Raw genomic sequence first — 17,828 nt, forward strand, 5'->3', positions numbered from 1 at the left:
CACACATTCACTGCGCTGTTATCAGGGGAACACGTCTGTGTCCTCCAGGGTCCGGTGTGGGTGGTCAAGAGGACGACCGCAGGCCTCCAGTCTGGAAAAACTCCCGAGCCGCATACACACCCCTGCTGCTCCCCAAAAACAAACAGCTCTAAAACAGCCTTTGTCTTTACATTACACACTTCCATTCCTCAAGCTGTGCTGTGGCGGCTTAGAAACAAAACATCAGATCAACGAGGGAAACCGTAAACACGAGGTGTGCATCCTGCGCACAACATATGCACTCGCCATCACAACAATTACAGTCAAATTTGGGTGTCATTTTGCGAGTTAATGGGCGATGCAAGTTCTGATTGAAAACAACAACAACAACAAAAAAAAAAACAGCCTGAGGCGACTTCTGGCCAAGCGTCAAACAGTTTGTGGCTCTGAATCAACTCTTTCTAAAATCTCATGCATGCAAAATCAACTCCCCAGCAACACATGATCGCTGTTATTCATTACAGATTTCCCATAAACAGATAAATAAGTAATGCTTTGGTTTTTCTTTTTCTTGTTTATTCTCAGAAATCCCACTAAGGTTACGGGATTAGTTATTTTCTAAACTGGAAGTGATTGAATTTGTTTAAAAATGCATTGCTGCTTTGTGAAATATACTATAGCCTAGGCTACATGATAAATCTACTTCATGACAAACTCAGACACTTTCTAAATCTATGCTCTTTACAGCTGAATGACAGCGACTGTAACTTTTGGGAGGCACCTCTACCTTTCAACAGGCAAGAAAGCAGGCATCGCTGCGACTGTGGCTCTTTCGTGCTCATGTCCGATCGAGCAGAACGATCTGGAGAGGAGAGATGGTTTAATGGAGGAGGGAAGAGAAGCTTCTAAAGACAAAAAAAGAGAGAAAACTTTATGACTCAAGACTGTCAGAATAACGCGACAAAGCAAAGGAAGAAAGCAACTTTTACACACCAGCTGCATCGCTCTTAATGATTCACAAAACAAGACTCTTTCGTCCACTTCTCTCTGTGTGCAGAGATATATTAAATATATACTGAAGGGCTTCTTAAACACGAAAATGACTGCTAACACTGCTTTTAAAGGGAATGCACTTAAGTGTATTAGATGTACTTCAAATCTTAAAAGTATATATATATGTTTTAAAAAAAAAACTATTTGCAAATAATATAATATTAATGATATAAAAAGATCACTTAAGGGGACAACACACGTGCACAACGATTTCTTAACACACTTAAGTGCACTTTTAAAAAGTCAACTTTAAGATCATTTCCAATTTAATGTTTTACTACAAGAGGACACTTTAATATGTTTTAATAATATGTTGACGTGTCGACTAATATACCAAAGTACTTGATTATAATTTTAACTGTAGAGTGTTATTTGATATAACATTTGCAATTAAAATATTTTAAATTAAATTGCAAAATAATGACTAATTACAAATATATTTAAATATGGCATAGCAGTTTCAATTAAACATGAAACTTAAGTATATTTTAGTATATTTAATGCATAAACATACTTAAGTGGGTAAAATAATTTAACTGATTTCACTCCATATAAATGTAAAATTAACTTGCAGTTAAGTGCCCAACAACTTTAAATCTGAACTTTGCACTTTATATTCTGTTACTTCCATAATAAGTAATATTTTTACATGTATGCTAATGTGTAATACTTTTTCACAAGTGGCTTTTCCCCCAAAATAAAAACTCTTTCATGATTTATATTCACCATATAGCTGCAAATCTGTGACTTTCTTCTGTGGAACACAAACAATGGAAGTCAATGGGGTCCAAAACAACCTGATAGTCTTTGTCATACAGGTTTATAAAGACTCAAGGTAAATAATGACCCAATTATCATATTTTGGGTAAACTGGCCCTTTAAGACAGAAATGAAGATATGCATGCTGTTGGATGAAGAAGTAGTTGCTGAGACGTCTTCCAGTACAGATCCCATATTGTTTCTCTTCTGATTCCCAGCGAGGGAATGACAACATGACGGAGTGATTGGGGACACATTCCTGCTCCTGCCTTGACAACTTCCCAGCAGGGAGACGTCTGCTTTGTCCTCGCTACAGAGATCTTACTGTGATGCTCTTTCTGGACGTCCATGTTGACAGCAGTCAAGCTAAATCAGCTAACTTTTAGCAATAACATTTTGAAGAGGAAAAGACCAAAATGAGTCTGAATGCTAAGACTGAATGTCACAATCAACTGCAACAGACTGTGTGCAAGAATCAATGGTATTTTTAATCTAAACACGAATGCAAATAAAATTCTGAGCATTCGCAAACATGAACAAGAACTTGCATTTTGGTCTTTCCATCACATGACTTCAGAAGACTTTAAATACCGTGTGTATTTTCTAATGCATTAACTCCCAAAACAACCTAATTAAAAATGCATGCATAAGCAGGAAAAGCAAAGAAATCAGGCATCATATATCACTGAACCGACTCGAGATTGAGCACAAGTGATGTGATACCAGTCATAAATTTGATTGATAGAAATGATTAGATTTTGGCATAACTGGTGGGATATTTTAATAGCTAACACTAAACTAAACAGCAGCAGTGCTGAAATAGAAAATAGAGAGACTTTACAAAAGCAAAGTCAAGTCATAAAGAAAGACCACAACACTGAAAACTATAATGTGGGAGGGGGAATACGAGACAGGGAATGAGAAACAAGCGCGCGTGAAAACGATCCAGAGTAGGTGTGAACTGGGAGTTTCTGGAAGCTTTCCCGTCGTAATATCTCACACTTGGCTCATTGTTTCTTCACCTGGTGTTCTAAGCTCAGTTCAGAGGATAAATCTAGGCATGTAAGAGAAGCAGCACCAAGAGATTCAGGAGAGATCTTAGTTTTCAGCGTTTTCACTCGTCGCCCACAAATACCCATAAGCCTCGTCCAGACAGTGACACAGTAGTGTGACGGAGCCAAACCACATCAGTGTGCCATTATTAACAGCAGACCTTACGCTTCTCAAAAGCCGAGAAATACGCTCCTTGTTTTTCCAGATTAGCGAGAGTGTGAGCTTGTTGAGGAGGTTTCAGTCTCCTGACTGGTTTCTACAGCCAACTCCATATGAGCAGGAATGAACTTCAGACACCTTCCTCTCGCTGACGGCAGAGCGAGCACATGCTATTCACATCGACTTCAGTCCTCAACAACCACCTGAGGATGGATCTTTATCAAGAGGTCTGTCTTGTCCGTACGTGCAGTATTATTCAGAAGTATAACGGAGGATGAAAGACATGCTCCATACATTGCTTCTGAGATATTAAATCTTAGCTTGAAGCGAACACATCGATGTTCAGACTCCTGCTGGAGTCATCTATGGCCCTCACTGGAGATGATTCACAATAAATGTGAAGATTTCTATTTCAAGGCACTTCACCCATTTCTACATTCGGTCAAACGTCACATTAAATCACAATAACCACCACTATTCAAATACAGTATCAGTAATACACACTTTAGACATAACTCATATTCTGCACCAGTTCCTGTAAGCGGACTCTGGTTTTGATGCATTAAACATTTATAGAGTCTATATATTTATAATGCCAATGTTGTCAGGTAACATAAAAGAATTGATAAAAGTGCCAACAGAAGAACTTAAGACCGGACTCAAAAGTAATGAGAGAGAAGGATTATTATGGTTAAACTAAAACCAAAAATAATAAAATAAATAAATAAAAACTTTTATATTCCAGCTAGCTGCTAGGGCAACATTTTGATTAACCTGAGTTATATATATATATAAACCAGCATCTTAAAATACCACTGGAATGCATTGATGTATGAAGCTTAATATTGTTTTTACTCTTGCAGACAGATAAACATATATATCTGGGTCCGGGTAAGAAAGAGTACACATTGTTCATAAACATATATTACAGACACTTCATAATAAAAAAAACTGGCTGAAACAGCAAACCTGTCTTCTAAAAATGTGGGTTATTATATTGAGTTTTACATCATTTTTTGAGCAAAATGCATGAATGAATTTACACAGTTATATACAAAGTTATATAATTTTCAGCTTGTTTCATGTATTTTTTTTTTTTCGTAAATAAAAAATATTAGTGAATAAAACAGTTTGTAAACAAACAATTTGTAAACTTAAAAAAAAGTGTATAGCCAATATAAAAATTAATAGCTTAAAATAATAATAATAATAATTTAATCTTTAGTGGTATAGCCAGTAAAGATGTTGGTAGTAGAACAGAAAAAAAGTTACATTTTGTGGATCTTTTAGAATCATAAAAGAAAGAATCACAATGCTCTGCTGTGTGGATACACCCAACTCGAATTATTTCACTTTTTTTTATGTTTCATGATTTGGCCCGGGACCACAAAACCCCACCGACCGCCCTGATCCAAGGCTCTTCAGCTCTAAAAGCTTGATATTATCACTGACATTGTCTCATTTTTCACATGAGAACTCACAGAAGCTTGTTGGAGCGCCATGTCTGCTTCAGTCCAAGCACGTATAGGTTGGTTTGGTTTTGTGGTGAGGGGTGAGGACTGTAACCTGCACACACCCATAGACTGACCAATAACATTCACAGGGGGACAGGGATGTCCCTGCTTCCTGATGGGAATATATATATAAAGCACAGTTTTAAAAACTTTAAAAAAAATCAGACATTGATGAGTGTGTTTCTTCATCAGGTTTGTAGAAATGTAGCACTGCATCAGTGTCTCATCAATGGATGCTCTGCAGTGAATGGGTGCCGTCAGAATGAGAGTCTGATAAAAACATCCCAATAATCCACAGCACTCCAGTCCATCAGTGAACATCTGGAGAAGACAAAACCTGAAACACATCCAGCATTAAGATGATTTTAACTCAAATAATCCATAATAACACTTCCTCCAGTGAAAAAGTGTTCTGGTCTGAATCAGGAGAGAAATCTGCACAGATCAAGCAGCGTTTAAACAGATCTAAACTAATCTGTGAGAGACAACAGCAGATGCACTTCTTTACTGGAGGAAGTGTTATTCTGGATTAAAGATGATTTTAACTCGAACACATAGAGTCTATAATCCAGAATAACACTTCCTCCAGAGAAAAAGGTGCATCTGCTGTTGTCTCTCACATCAAAATACAGTTTAGATCTGTTTAAACGCTGCTTGATCTGTGCAGATTTCTCTCCTGATTCAGACCAGAACACTTTTTCACTGGAGGAAGTGTTATTATGAATTATAGACTCATATTTTAGTCTGAATAAACAGTATGATGTTGAAAACATCTTAATGATGGATTACTGTGTATATGTGGATTATTGTGATGTTTTTATCAGACTCTCATTCTGACGGCACCCATTCACTGCAGAGCATCCATTGATGAGACACTGATGCAGTGCTACATTTCTACAAACCTGATGAAGAAACAAACTCATATAACATATATCTTGAATGACCTGAAGATGAACAGATTTTCAGCAAATCTATGTTTATGGGTGAACCTCTTTCTATAAGAATTACATTTAGGTGTTGACACATGCATCTATACTCGTTTCCGTAAAGCAACAGCCTTCGAAGTAACACTGACAACAACAACAAGCTGCTGCGCCGTAATACATCTTTAAGAAAACCTCAGCTTCACGTTGAGTTCATTCCATGCTTTGACCTTTAGCTCATTAGATGCCTGCAATCGTACCGGTGCTAAACACTTACTGAAATAATTCTGACACGCAGGGGTTGCCAGAACTCATTTAATTATTTCAGTTTTACAATGCCAGAGAATAGCCTGTATGGCTGACATTTCCTGCAAACAAAGAAACATTTGTTCAAGTACTGTAACTCGTAAAACTCTACCGCAAAGGAAAAGGAACAAGCAGGAAAACATATCCTCTTTTTTATTGAAATCATGTGACAGTTATGGATTTGAGATGGGGAAGAGTGGTTGTAATTAGGCAGCTTTGATTACAAGCTTGTCCATCAGCTTTCTCCTTTAAAGAGCTGTTTAATGTCTTAAGCATGAATATCAGCCTGAGACACGTCATAAAAGTTCACACCGTTATTCACTGCCAGGAATTGTTGCAGAGCAACTCTCGCGTCTCGCCAGATGTGCGCAGATTGCCCGAGCACTTCAATACCATTTCTAAAACTGAAAATACAGACCACTGTACGACACAACTCCCTCCATCCATCATTTACAGCCAGAGATCTTTGAAGAAACCCATCTCGACTGATTCTTGTTTCTGTGTTCGTATGGGATCTGCAGATGTCAACATTGTGGCGCAGTAAATCACTGGGATAAAGACAGAGACAGATGTGAGACGGCCGAGTGAAGAAATACCAATGTTCTGGATCACCAGCGCTGGGAAACTGAACTGTGCCTCTTTCAATTTGTGTCAAAGCACAGAAATCAAAACCTGGGTTTGGAGCGTAGGACTCTCTTACGGCTAATTTAACACGTGTATATTGGGTTGCACGAGAGATAGAAAGAGAAGTATTGACGGGTTTGTAAATAAACGCAGATTCTTTCACACACACCTCATATGTTCCTGTTTAAAGATGATATCTGATTTACACTTTCAGACCAAAAACACTCAGTAAACATAGAAAACAGATAGATGAGATGACTTACAATATTCATTTAGCATCTTTTATGTTGAGATGTTTTTAGTAATGCGCTTGCATAAGATCCTATGTTCAGAAAAGAGCATCAGAAGTTATGAAGATGTTTGTCTGTACTTCATTGTTAGCTATGAAACACGATCTAATAAAACCTACATACGTTTCAAGCATTTCCCCTCATATCTACAAGCTCATGTTGAGTGTAAGTATAGCATTTGTGCTACAGAAAGACACAAGATAGCTACGTGAAGAAAACCACAAGCATCCTCTGACCGAACGTCTGCCAAGTCACAAATTAACATTGATTTAGTAACAACAGAAGCCTTTTGTTTAAATACCTCCCCGAAACCAAAAAGAGGAGAAAATCACAGCGCTCAGGTTTCCGTCTTGTTATTTTTCTGCACATAAAACTTTGAGGATGAAATAAAGCAGTCGGTGCTTTGGCTGAAGAGATGGATGTCTTACTGGATGGGGTTGAGCTGGTCAGTGCACTTGACTGATGACCGCTGCATAAACATTGTCATCGCTCTGATGAAGCTGTTTGAACAATCACTTATCTCACACTGTTTCACACACACAAAACACGCAGATATGAAGAGAACCTCTGAATATTACATGCTTATCAGAAGGAAAGAGAAACAGACATCCATGTGGAAATGAAGAAGTGGAATGTTATCCATCCCCAGACAAATAAATGACTGACTCAGTCGTTGGGAACCTGAGCCTGATGTCTGGGGAATCTCAAATATATCAGCTGCTGTGTTTCTGTTCATCCTGTATTTCACAGCCGCTGAATGGGAAGAGCGATCAGCTTCACATGTGCTGGACCTCTGCTTTAGGCTCCGATTCAACAGAATTCACGAGGAAAGTGAGAAAGAGCAGGTGGAGAACGAGAGAATGAGGTTGAGGAGGAGCGCTGAATGTCTAGAAGTGTTTCTGGTGTGTTGCAACAGTTAACCATATCTATTTATCTATGAGGAATGATGATGGAAATTCACCATTGTTTACAACAGGATTTGTATTTCCATGCGTTTAAATTAAAATAACCATGCTGGGTGAATAAAGTCCCCCTGTAGCGAATCCATGCATTTTTGTTAGATAAAAATCCAGGTTTAAATATAATAAACACTTTTTTTTGACATCTGCTGACTGTGGGATGCAGAAGACGTCTGGAGGAAGATGGAAGATGTTTGAGTCGTGTGTGAGCCTCTGGGAAATGTAGGAGCAAAAGAAAACCAGTCTCCTCTTGGCTTATTTCAAAATCCTCCAACGTTTCTCTTTACTAATCCTCGTTTGGTGCTTCTAATTTGTTAATTCGTGACCAGCGTAAAACAACTGATTTCAGCAAGTCAAATCAACAGTGTAAGCCACATACCAGTTTATATTTGTCCTTTACCAAAGAGTAGTATACTTCAAGTTTATTTTACTAAGTATATTTAAGTAAAGTTCCAGTATATTTTTAAGTATACTTTATATAGCAAGTATACAAATATAGCAGAACATTTGTAAGTGCTGTTTCAATACTCCATGGGACTAAACTGGACCACTCTATAGTATATTTTATACAGCAAGTATACAAGTATATATAAGTATAGTTTTCTTGAAGTGAACTTTACATCGTACTATGTCCCTATTTAGGTTTTAATTTGTATTTATTTTGCATACAAATAAAGAACAGGGTATCTGCGTGTAAACAAAAACATTGTTTTCTAGCTTCATGCATTATTTTTTTTAACACTTTAATGTGGGTGAGTTTCGTGAAAAAAAAAATAAATAATAATAATAATAATAAATGAACAAAAAGCTGAAAAAAGACTATGAACTGGATTCAGAATGATAATCAAAACGTAGATGAAGTCGATCAACACCCCAAAGTTTTACTGTAATTATTACCTCTTCATCTGTCAACATTTTATTCCATAACATTGCAGTTTTGATGCTGTTTCATCTCATGATCGTGTTAGATTAAGTGTGCTAGTATCATAGACAGTAAAAGAAATGGACACAGCGACCCCATTGGAACTCAATTGAGACAAATGAAGCCCAGTTTTAGCGTTTTTTAGCACTTCCGTTTCTGACGCGCAGACTCAAACTAAGCTTGACGACGTCAGCAACCTGTCTGACAGATGTACATCTTCTAAGTGGCTGTGCGTGCAAACTGCCATCGTTAATCTTGCAGAGACGGCGAGCTTGAGCGGGGAGTTCTTTGTCGTGAGTGAGCAGGAGTAAGTATTCTGATTAATTACTTTGTATAGTATTTTAAAATGAAACACTAGTACGCCATATTAAGTTAATTGGCTGCGAGCTTCTCCTCCTGTCTGTACGGTAATGCGACAGAGAGACGAGTGGTTATGACGCAATCGTTAGCCTATTTTTTACAAAAACTGTTTATACGGGGCCATAATGTAAAATAGAAGGTAATGGAGCCCTTTATACATTGTCGTGTATCTTTAGAAATAAATAATGGACAAACGGAGTCTTTAAACGCCTCAGATGTAAAGTTATTCGCTGTCAAAGTGACGCCAAAATGAATGGGAGTCAATGGGATGCTAACGCAAGTGAAGTTCTGCTAAAAGATGGCAGCCCCCACCCGACTTCAACTTCCGGTCGACTTCCTTGCCGCCTGACTAGTATGTGCTGTTTCTATTTTTTGTAAATTCTGTGCAGAAGATGTGTACTAGCGCCCTCTACTGCATAACAATGAAAACACGGTTTCTAGGAGCACAAGTACAGCTCAAATATATTTAGTGTTATAAGAAACGTTTTTTATTATTTTTTCTTTTATTTAGTCACATAGTACAGGAGTACATAAAAGGTAAACTAAAAGCATACTTTCCTATTTGTAGTTTAAAAGAAGTACACTAATAGCACACTTGAATAAACTTCTTTTTTGTAAGGGATATTTGGGACATTCATACCATCAGATTCATCCACGAAGAACAGCGCAGACGACGCACAGCTCACGTAATGAACAAAACAATGTTCCTCCGCAAGTTTTTCGTAGTTTTATGCTTCAACCGCTACAGGACAAGAAGTCACATTCTGTGTCTTAATTTTTTTATTTTTTTTTAGTAGCTACTATTCTTTAAATATAAAAAAAAAATAAAATAAATAGCCTATAAAAAATACTTTAAAAAGAGAAGCTGAGTTTCCCATAGAGTGTGGCAGGAATCAGATTAATTGTTAATTCAGTGAATATCCCTTCCTGATGTTTTAGGCTCAGCTGCTGGAGTCTGAACGCTGAATGGTTTCTGCACACCTGGGAACAGGAGCATACAGTAACTGCACTGAATCTGTGAGGCACCTTTCAGCCGTCGCCGCTCCACGCTCACGTTTCAATGATTTAATGCTGAGGGTTCATCCAAGGGTCACACAATAATTCTTGGAAATCAGCAAAGGCCTGCGGCAACATACCACAGGATAATAGAGAAATAATTCAGGGAAAACAAGATATTGTGGTAAATGTTGAGCCCTAAGAAAAGAGAGCTCTGTGTTTCATCTTTTTTACATTACCAAAGCCTGTGAGGTTATAGAAACAAACAGCAAAAGAAAAACAAACAGGAAAATAATTTGACAGTTTTGGCAGTGAGTGAGTGAGTGCAGAGAAAGGCATTACAGAAACAGCTGTTATACAGCCACAGACTTCTAATGGAGATGATAATGATCATGTACAGACTTACAAGAGAAAGCATATCAGAGATATCTGCTATTAAACACATCTATGAGCCAAAGATTGCATTCAAGTGCATTTCCCTTTTTCCACAAAAGTGTGATACACTTGAGCCATTTGATCATATCCAAAAACTGACAAAAGTGTCTTTATTTATTTTTATAAATTTATTTTTTTATTTATTTTCAATAAACAAATACGATTAATTTAGTAATTTTTTCTAAACAAATTAGATATGATATTTATTTTTGATATTCATAATTGTTTATGCTTTTTCATTTTGAAATCTCCCAAAAGACATATACATTTTAAAGTATAGTAAATTTGTGCATTTTTGGTAAGACTGCACTAATATTTGCATCATGAATTATCATTGCTCTTCTAATATATATATATATATATATATATATATATATATATATATATATATATATATATATATATATATATATATATATATATATATACACACACACACACACACAGGGCAACAGTCAAGTTTAAGGCAGATCTGAATTATGCAAGCTATGCAAGCATTAGTAAGTAATGCAGAAAATGCAAGTATAGTTCATTTTCGCTTTATTCATCGACCCATTGCACATGACTGGTCTCCGTCCGGATATTTCTAAAGAGACTGGATCTGTCAGAAAGCAGACCGCTGATGTGCACCACACAAGAGAAGACAGGCGAAGCCAAACACTGATGGATGTTGGCACACGACGAGACGGTTAACAGAGGTTTTCATGGCCCACGGACATCCATGACCGAATCGGTCAGAACGGTCATTTAGATGAAGCCAGCGAAATACAAAAAGTGGGAGGTTGGTGAGGGTCCAAGATCAACATGGCTTACACTGTCTTTTAGTTTAGACGAGCATTCAATGCAGAAAACCCAATAATGAGAGCGAGGGAGCGTTCAGTGCAGAGGTTTACAGCAGGGGACCAGACACATCTGTCATTTTCAGACCAAACACTGGAAAGATTGAATAGTTTAGCAGCCATTTATTACTCTGAAGCGTTCTTGATCTGGGCGTTTGATTGTTTTTCCATTGTACATCATTTAAACATGAAAAGTGAATGAATGCAAATCAATATATCAGAGTTTTGCTCTTTTAGGATGCATAAAGTCACACATGCTTATCATTATACAACATATTTCTATGGCATGTATAGCTCCGTTCAGGTGAAGTAATGGATGAAGTCTATACTCTGCATCTCAGCCTGTTTCGTCTCCTGTGAAGGTGTGCAGAAATGGATGTGGTGTTGTAAGATATAATCACAAACCTTTTTGCTTCATCATTTACTGAGGGGCAAACGTAAGAAGAAAATACAGCGCAGTGTGGAAGGAAACCCCTAACTGTGCTGAAGAGTGCAGCTGGAAGTATTTCACTGTGAGAAACCACACGGTTCAAACCCACAGAGGAACATGTGCATTTACACTGCATGAGTTAACACTAACGATAATTACACAGCATTTATTAATATTATGTGAGGTTATGTCCAACATTTTATAAATGATTAAAATCTAAAATGTAAAAGTTGTAACTGTGAGCTAACATGATCATTTTAACTGAGATTAATAAATGCTGCAAGAACAAAATGTTCATTATTTCATGTTAGTGTATTATTGTTATCAAATGATACCTTTACTTATTTTAAAGTGTTACCTGTTTTTTCTTTAACAAGCCTTAATGTCCTCTACAGAGAAACTGTGTGTGTATGTGTGTGTGTGTAAAGAACAAAAACAAGAAGTGCAGTAAATGTAAAACTGTTTGCGCAAACCAGTGTGTTTTTATTTACGAAAATATATTAAAATACTGTAATAAATATACCAGTTTGCAACATCATAGAAAAAGCACCACCAGCTAAAGTATCTGAAAGCAAAATACCAGAAGTGTTTTTCTTTTCTTTGCTTTAAGCTACATCTAAACGGAAATGTGTAAATAGTCCATTGCAATGATGGAGGAATAGAGTGAGTTTGGATGATGCTTCGCTTGTCTTCGGCTGCCAGCGTCATCAAGCATCTGTCTTCATCATCATCATCATCATCATCATCGCTTCAGCAGCGAGAAACAAGTGTCTGAGCACACACACACACACACACACACACACACACGCGCGGACTTCAGCATCACAGCCGAGCTAGCAGCACTCTTCCTCTTCAGCTCATGTTGATCGCGGGGGATAAAGTGTGAGTATGGCATCAGTTTATGCGGTGGCACGCGTTTTTCTTTATCTTACCATCGTCAGAGTTTACTTGGTTAACTCGTCAGAACTGAACGGAGATATTCCTGCAACACAGCATTCACTCCACAGTCCTGCCCGAGACATGATGACTGTTAATATGTACAGAGTGTATGATAAATACAGCAAGAAGCACCATCATCATCATCATCATCAGCAACAACAACAACAACAACAACAACAACAACAACAACAACAGAACATAAATACAGTCCGAAGCTTTAGAGGAGTCCCAGGTGAGAAAAACGATCTAAAGACCTTTAAAACGCTGAGACTGCTGTTAAAAAACTAGGTAAAATATAGAAATGTTTGTACTGATAAAGCAGGATTTTGTGCTGCACTGTTGTTGTTTTTCTCTTCCAAAATTATGCATTTTTGGTGTCTGAATTTTAATAATGGCTGTAGTGATCATTTTAGTTATATATATATATATATATATATATATATATAGGCTACATATATATATATATATATAATTGAAATATAATAAAATTCTGTTTTATGCATTCATTATGTGAGTTAATTATAATATTTCAATTATAGACTTTAAAAAAAAAAAAAAAGATGACTTTTAATCCAGCATTACATATTCTATAATACTATAAATGCATCTGGATTAAAAGTCAATTATATATGGTAAGCATGGGTGAATGCATGCACAGAAAGTATTTTCCCATTATTTTAGAGTTTCCACTGGAAGTGCACTATTAAACACTGAGAGGGTATTAGAAACAGAAAAAAGAAAGAAAGAGTCGCTCACTAAACACTACCATATGTCCAGAAACTGATTCGGGAGCCATGTTTATCTTTTTATTAAACTGCCTCGTAAACCACAGAATGTGGTGGGATATTAAATCTAGAATGTGTAAAATGTGTTGTTTATGAGGATGTTGTCTGGAAACTTTACTGGTCAATCACATGCATGCATGAGCGTAAAACCAACGCTACAGTGACGAGCAGCAATTTCCGTGTTTTAATGTCGTATTTCAGAGATCTCCCAGCACAAGGTCGTGTTCCACTTCAACCTGACCTCTATCCCCGATTCAGAGGTGATACTGATGTCAACTCTACACTTTCTTGACCAACAAGCTGGTCAGCGGTCTTGGGCCTGCCGGCGTTCCCGAGGAGCCGCATGCCGTCTCCAGCTCCTTCGGTCCTCCACCATCACACATCTCATCATGAAGGGAACATCGCCAAACGCTGCGGTCCCCTCGCAGCTGAGCAACATCACGCTGTCTCCTAACAGAAAGGGGCTTTGGCAGATTACAGACGTATCATCAGCTGTCAAACAAGCCCAAGTGAACGGCCAGCTCTCCATTACTGTTGAGTTTGAGCATCAGAGACGTCAGGAGCGCTGGTCTCCTCACAGCCTGCCGTTCATTCTTGTATACGCCGATGACGTTGCAATAACGGAGCCCAACAGTGTTGCTGTGAGTCTACAGAGATACAGTCCATCCCCTGTGCATGAGGACACCAGGACCAGAGCACCTCCATCTTCATTCAACTCTAGAATCAGAAGGGAACTGGATCACCTGCAGAGCAACTACCTACCTGACATCCCATATAATGATCTCAAGAGCAGGGAGATATGGGACGGCGTCGTCTTTGAGAAAAAGCCCAAATCCTTGTCCAAAGCTCAGGAAAATCACGGAGGAGTGAGAGGGTCGAGGGAGCTCAGCTTTGACGAGAAGACCATGAAGAAAGCCAGACGCCAGCAGTGGAGTGAGCCTCGAGTGTGTTCACGCCGTTACCTGCGGGTGGACTTCGCAGACATCGGATGGAGCGAATGGATATTGGCACCGAAGGCATTTGATGCTTACTACTGCGCAGGAACATGCGGATTCCCCATCCCGAAGGTCAGTGTGTTGTAGATCAACTCTGGAGGACTAAAACTTAGAAAGCATTGCCGTCTTTCCTCAGTTGAAATCATTTATTTCATGCATTAAGACTAAATGTGTCCTGCAGCACAGAAGCAGTCACCAGTATCTCAGGGATATCTGGAGAAATACACAACAATACACTGTATGAGTCACAATTATACATCTCTCTTTTATACCAGAAATCATTAGGATATTAAGTAAAGATCATGTTCATGAAGATATTTTGTACATCTCCTACCGTAAATATATAAATTTTTGTCAATATTTAGATTTTTTTGCTCCCTTAGATTCCAGATTTTCAAATAGTTGTATCTCAGATAAATATTGATCTATCCTAACAAGCCACACATCACTGGAGAGATGATTTATTCAGCTTTCAGAGTCACATATGAAAAGATGATCAGTTCTCATGTGACAATACAGTGATCTCTCACGACACATTAAAGAGACGCAGAACAATTACCAAATTTGAATGATATGAGCTGGTTTCATTCCAGAAGTAACCTGCTCGGTCTCGTCTGGCAGTGTGTTGTCAGTTTCCTCTTTGCTCCGTGATGTATTTATTATTGCATGAGAACATGATGTGAAGTGTAAGACATAGCAACAGTAACTAAGGAGGGCAGGGTTTTGCGATGGGTCATTTAACACTTAAAATGACTTTTCACTATAATCGATAAATGATTATGCACGTATGAGAGAGTATTTGGACATTTAACTCGTGTAATTACACTGAATACAGTCAATACATTTTCTGTAAATGCAAATAAGCTAACCCTTCTGAAAATGGAGTATGGTTTTATTGTAGTAAAAGTGTAGTAACCATGTTTTTTTGTGGCAATATGATTACTATTTTTATTGCCATATACCATGGTTCGTTTTCGTAAGGGAGTTCGCTATCAAGCTAATCATAAATCTGAATGCAATGCTAGTATGTAAGCTAACTGAAACATGATATAGTTCAGATGACATATATCATAAGGTGATTGCAATCAGGCCTTAAAGAGAGTGTTATTACAGAAGTTAGAGAAGTTATTGAGCCAATGGGATTTTCATCTAAAAATGCAAGATGCAATGCTCAGGAATGCCTTTTTTTTTAAAATGCTGCACAGATCGCCTCCTCCACTGTGTAGCAATCAAATAAAACAGTTGCCATGCCAACTTGCAATGCTTGCCCCGCCTACCGTGTCTTCTGATTGGTCCACTGTTTTGGAACTGACATTGATGAGTGGTGTTGCCTGTAAAAGTTGAAATAATTTTAACTTGACACAGTGTCTTAAAAATAGTGAAAGACAAATAAAGACAGAGGAACAATATCGTTTTCTTTTCCAGCTGATGAATTTCCAGCCAATCAGAATCCACCAGACATTTATAGTGGCAGATGACAAAACTGCAGCAGAACCTTATTGTGCGTCGTCACTGATATGATTATTGTTAAAGTTCTCGTTATAGTGATCGTTCCTGCTGTCAGTGGGTCCTAGGCTGAACACACATTAATATATTTTTGTTGAAATCAGAGAGCTTGAGACCTTTTCATTTTTGGCTGAACTGTCCCTTTAAGAAAGGCATTCAGTCATAGCAGCACTGTCTTGTTAACAGGCAACCGTTTTTCTCCAACATTGAAATGCAGGTTGTCAATCCGTCCAATCACGCCACCATCCAGAGTATCGTGAGAGCCGTAGGGATCGTCCCTGGAGTCCCCGAGCCGTGCTGCGTCCCGGATCAGATGAGCTCTCTGACTGTGCTCTTCCTGGACTCCAGCAGGAACATGGTCCTGAAGATCTATCCCAGCATGTCTGTGGAGACCTGTGCCTGTCGATGAACCAGCTAACGGACATAAATATTCACACCCTGCAGATCACAACACACTCAGCTGAAGTCGATGGGACGAATCCCTGCAAATAAGACCTGAACACCTCAAATTACACAGGATTTCCCTTTGCACACAAACATTGCATCATCTTTCCAGTCTTTCTTATTGAATGAATTGTATATAAACCTTATTGTAACATGTAGTAAGCAGAACTGTTTTCATTTTGATAAAGCGTTTCTGTAAATAAATCCCGTAACACTTTTCATTAAGCTATCATTTGTTAACATTAGTGAACTATGAGCAATATATTTTGTTAATAAAAATACAGTTTGTTCGTGTTAGCTCATTAATGTAAACAGATGACTTTTAAAGATTAAAACTTATTAGTAGTCAATGTAGAAATGAACCAAGATGAATAAATTGTTACTTAATGTTAACTAAAGTAGTTAACTAATGTTAACAAATGAAACAGTTTTGTAAAGTTTCAAAACTTCAACCTAGGAATTAAACACCTGGGATCTTGAATGGAAAGAAACTTTTTGGTAATTTGTGAGAATATGAAGGAAACTGCTGCCATCTAGTGCTTCGTGATCTGACATTCATATCAAAGTTTCTCCTTCGAGGACAGACCTTTTAGATTAGAAGAGATACATTGATTAGCCATGTCTATAGAAAAGGAGTTAAGTGATAGATTAGTACGTTTTAAAATAAATAACAACCCAGAGGTTATGATTTCTGATACTTTATCAAAGCAATTACATGTCGATTGTAATTATTTATTTTCCAAACTGTATTGTTTACAACTTTTTATGCAAACAATTTTTGTTTTTTTTCTGTAATCCTGGAGGACTTTTTGTGAATAAAGGTTTAATGAGTTGTATTAGGAATGTACAGTAGATTATTTACAACAGCAGAGCAAAGTTCAATTTAGACCATTAACCCTTGCACAACCAGATCCCAGCTTTTGAATTTTAGTGGGAGCTTGACTGAATAAATGAGGGAAGCACTGGAATCTAAAATGTTAATATTTATCACATCCGAGGATGATTAGCTGAAGCATCTTAAATACACACACAAGCACATGATGGAGTTGCTTTAGTAAGAACAGCCTGAAGTATGACCCTGTGAATAAGGCATTGGTTTTCAGAAGTGTGTGTTTACAGAACCCTCTTTAACTACAAGCTTCGTCGTACACGGTAAGTGCATAGCTTACGGTCTCTGAGACAGAGGCATTCGATTCTGGGAACACGAGGAGTCGGGACTGTATCCAAAGCCAGATCATTGACTTTTTCCATACCAAAGATGATGTTTTTGACTCGTTTATTAATCTCTCTTTCATGTTCTTTATTCCATTAGACAGGGCAACAAAACCCAACACAGACTGCTGTTCAACGTTTCCATCCCAAATCATGAAGAGATCACATCAGTCCAGCTGAGGCTGTTCACTCTCTGGGAAGTAATGTAACTCATCACATTTGATTACTTTTCTAAATGTCTAATTAATGTTTTCAACTGTTGAATATATTAAAACCTTTAACGCATTATTAAAATGTTCTTCAAGATAAAAAAAAGGTTTACTTTAAGAACTGATCACTGAGAGAC

The 17,828-nt window shown here is 37.7% G+C and overlaps 1 protein-coding gene across 2 annotated transcripts; it reads left to right on the plus strand.

Annotated features, from left to right (window-relative positions):
- Window positions 1-12,270: 12,270 nt before the first annotated feature.
- LOC113112063 (growth/differentiation factor 10-like) lies at window positions 12,271-17,828 on the plus strand. 2 transcript variants are annotated; one of them, XR_003293385.1, is made up of 4 exons: window positions 12,271-12,772; window positions 13,527-14,392; window positions 16,044-17,422; window positions 17,583-17,828. XR_003293385.1 is itself a non-coding variant. In XM_026277438.1 (3 exons), exons 1-3 carry the CDS (start codon window positions 12,490-12,492, stop codon window positions 16,233-16,235), a joined length of 1,341 nt encoding a protein of 446 aa, XP_026133223.1. In that variant the 5' UTR covers window positions 12,271-12,489; the 3' UTR covers window positions 16,236-17,828. The 2 variants fall into 2 exon arrangements, 1 of the variants encoding a protein (XP_026133223.1); XM_026277438.1 differs by having other exon boundaries at window positions 16,044-17,828.

Source organism: Carassius auratus, chromosome 12 (assembly GCF_003368295.1).
Source record: "Carassius auratus strain Wakin chromosome 12, ASM336829v1, whole genome shotgun sequence".
NCBI lineage: Eukaryota > Metazoa > Chordata > Actinopteri > Cypriniformes > Cyprinidae > Carassius > Carassius auratus.

Excerpts from the sequence above, each read along its gene's own strand:
- LOC113112063 (XM_026277438.1), top strand. The coding sequence starts at position 12,490 with ATGGCATCAGTTTATGCGGTGGCACGCGTTTTTCTTTATCTTACCATC. Across the intron at positions 12,773-13,526 it reads AAGCTTTAGAGGAGTCCCAG|AGATCTCCCAGCACAAGGTC; the intron begins GTGAGAAAAACG and ends GTCGTATTTCAG. Across the intron at positions 14,393-16,043 it reads GCGGATTCCCCATCCCGAAG|GTTGTCAATCCGTCCAATCA; the intron begins GTCAGTGTGTTG and ends ATTGAAATGCAG.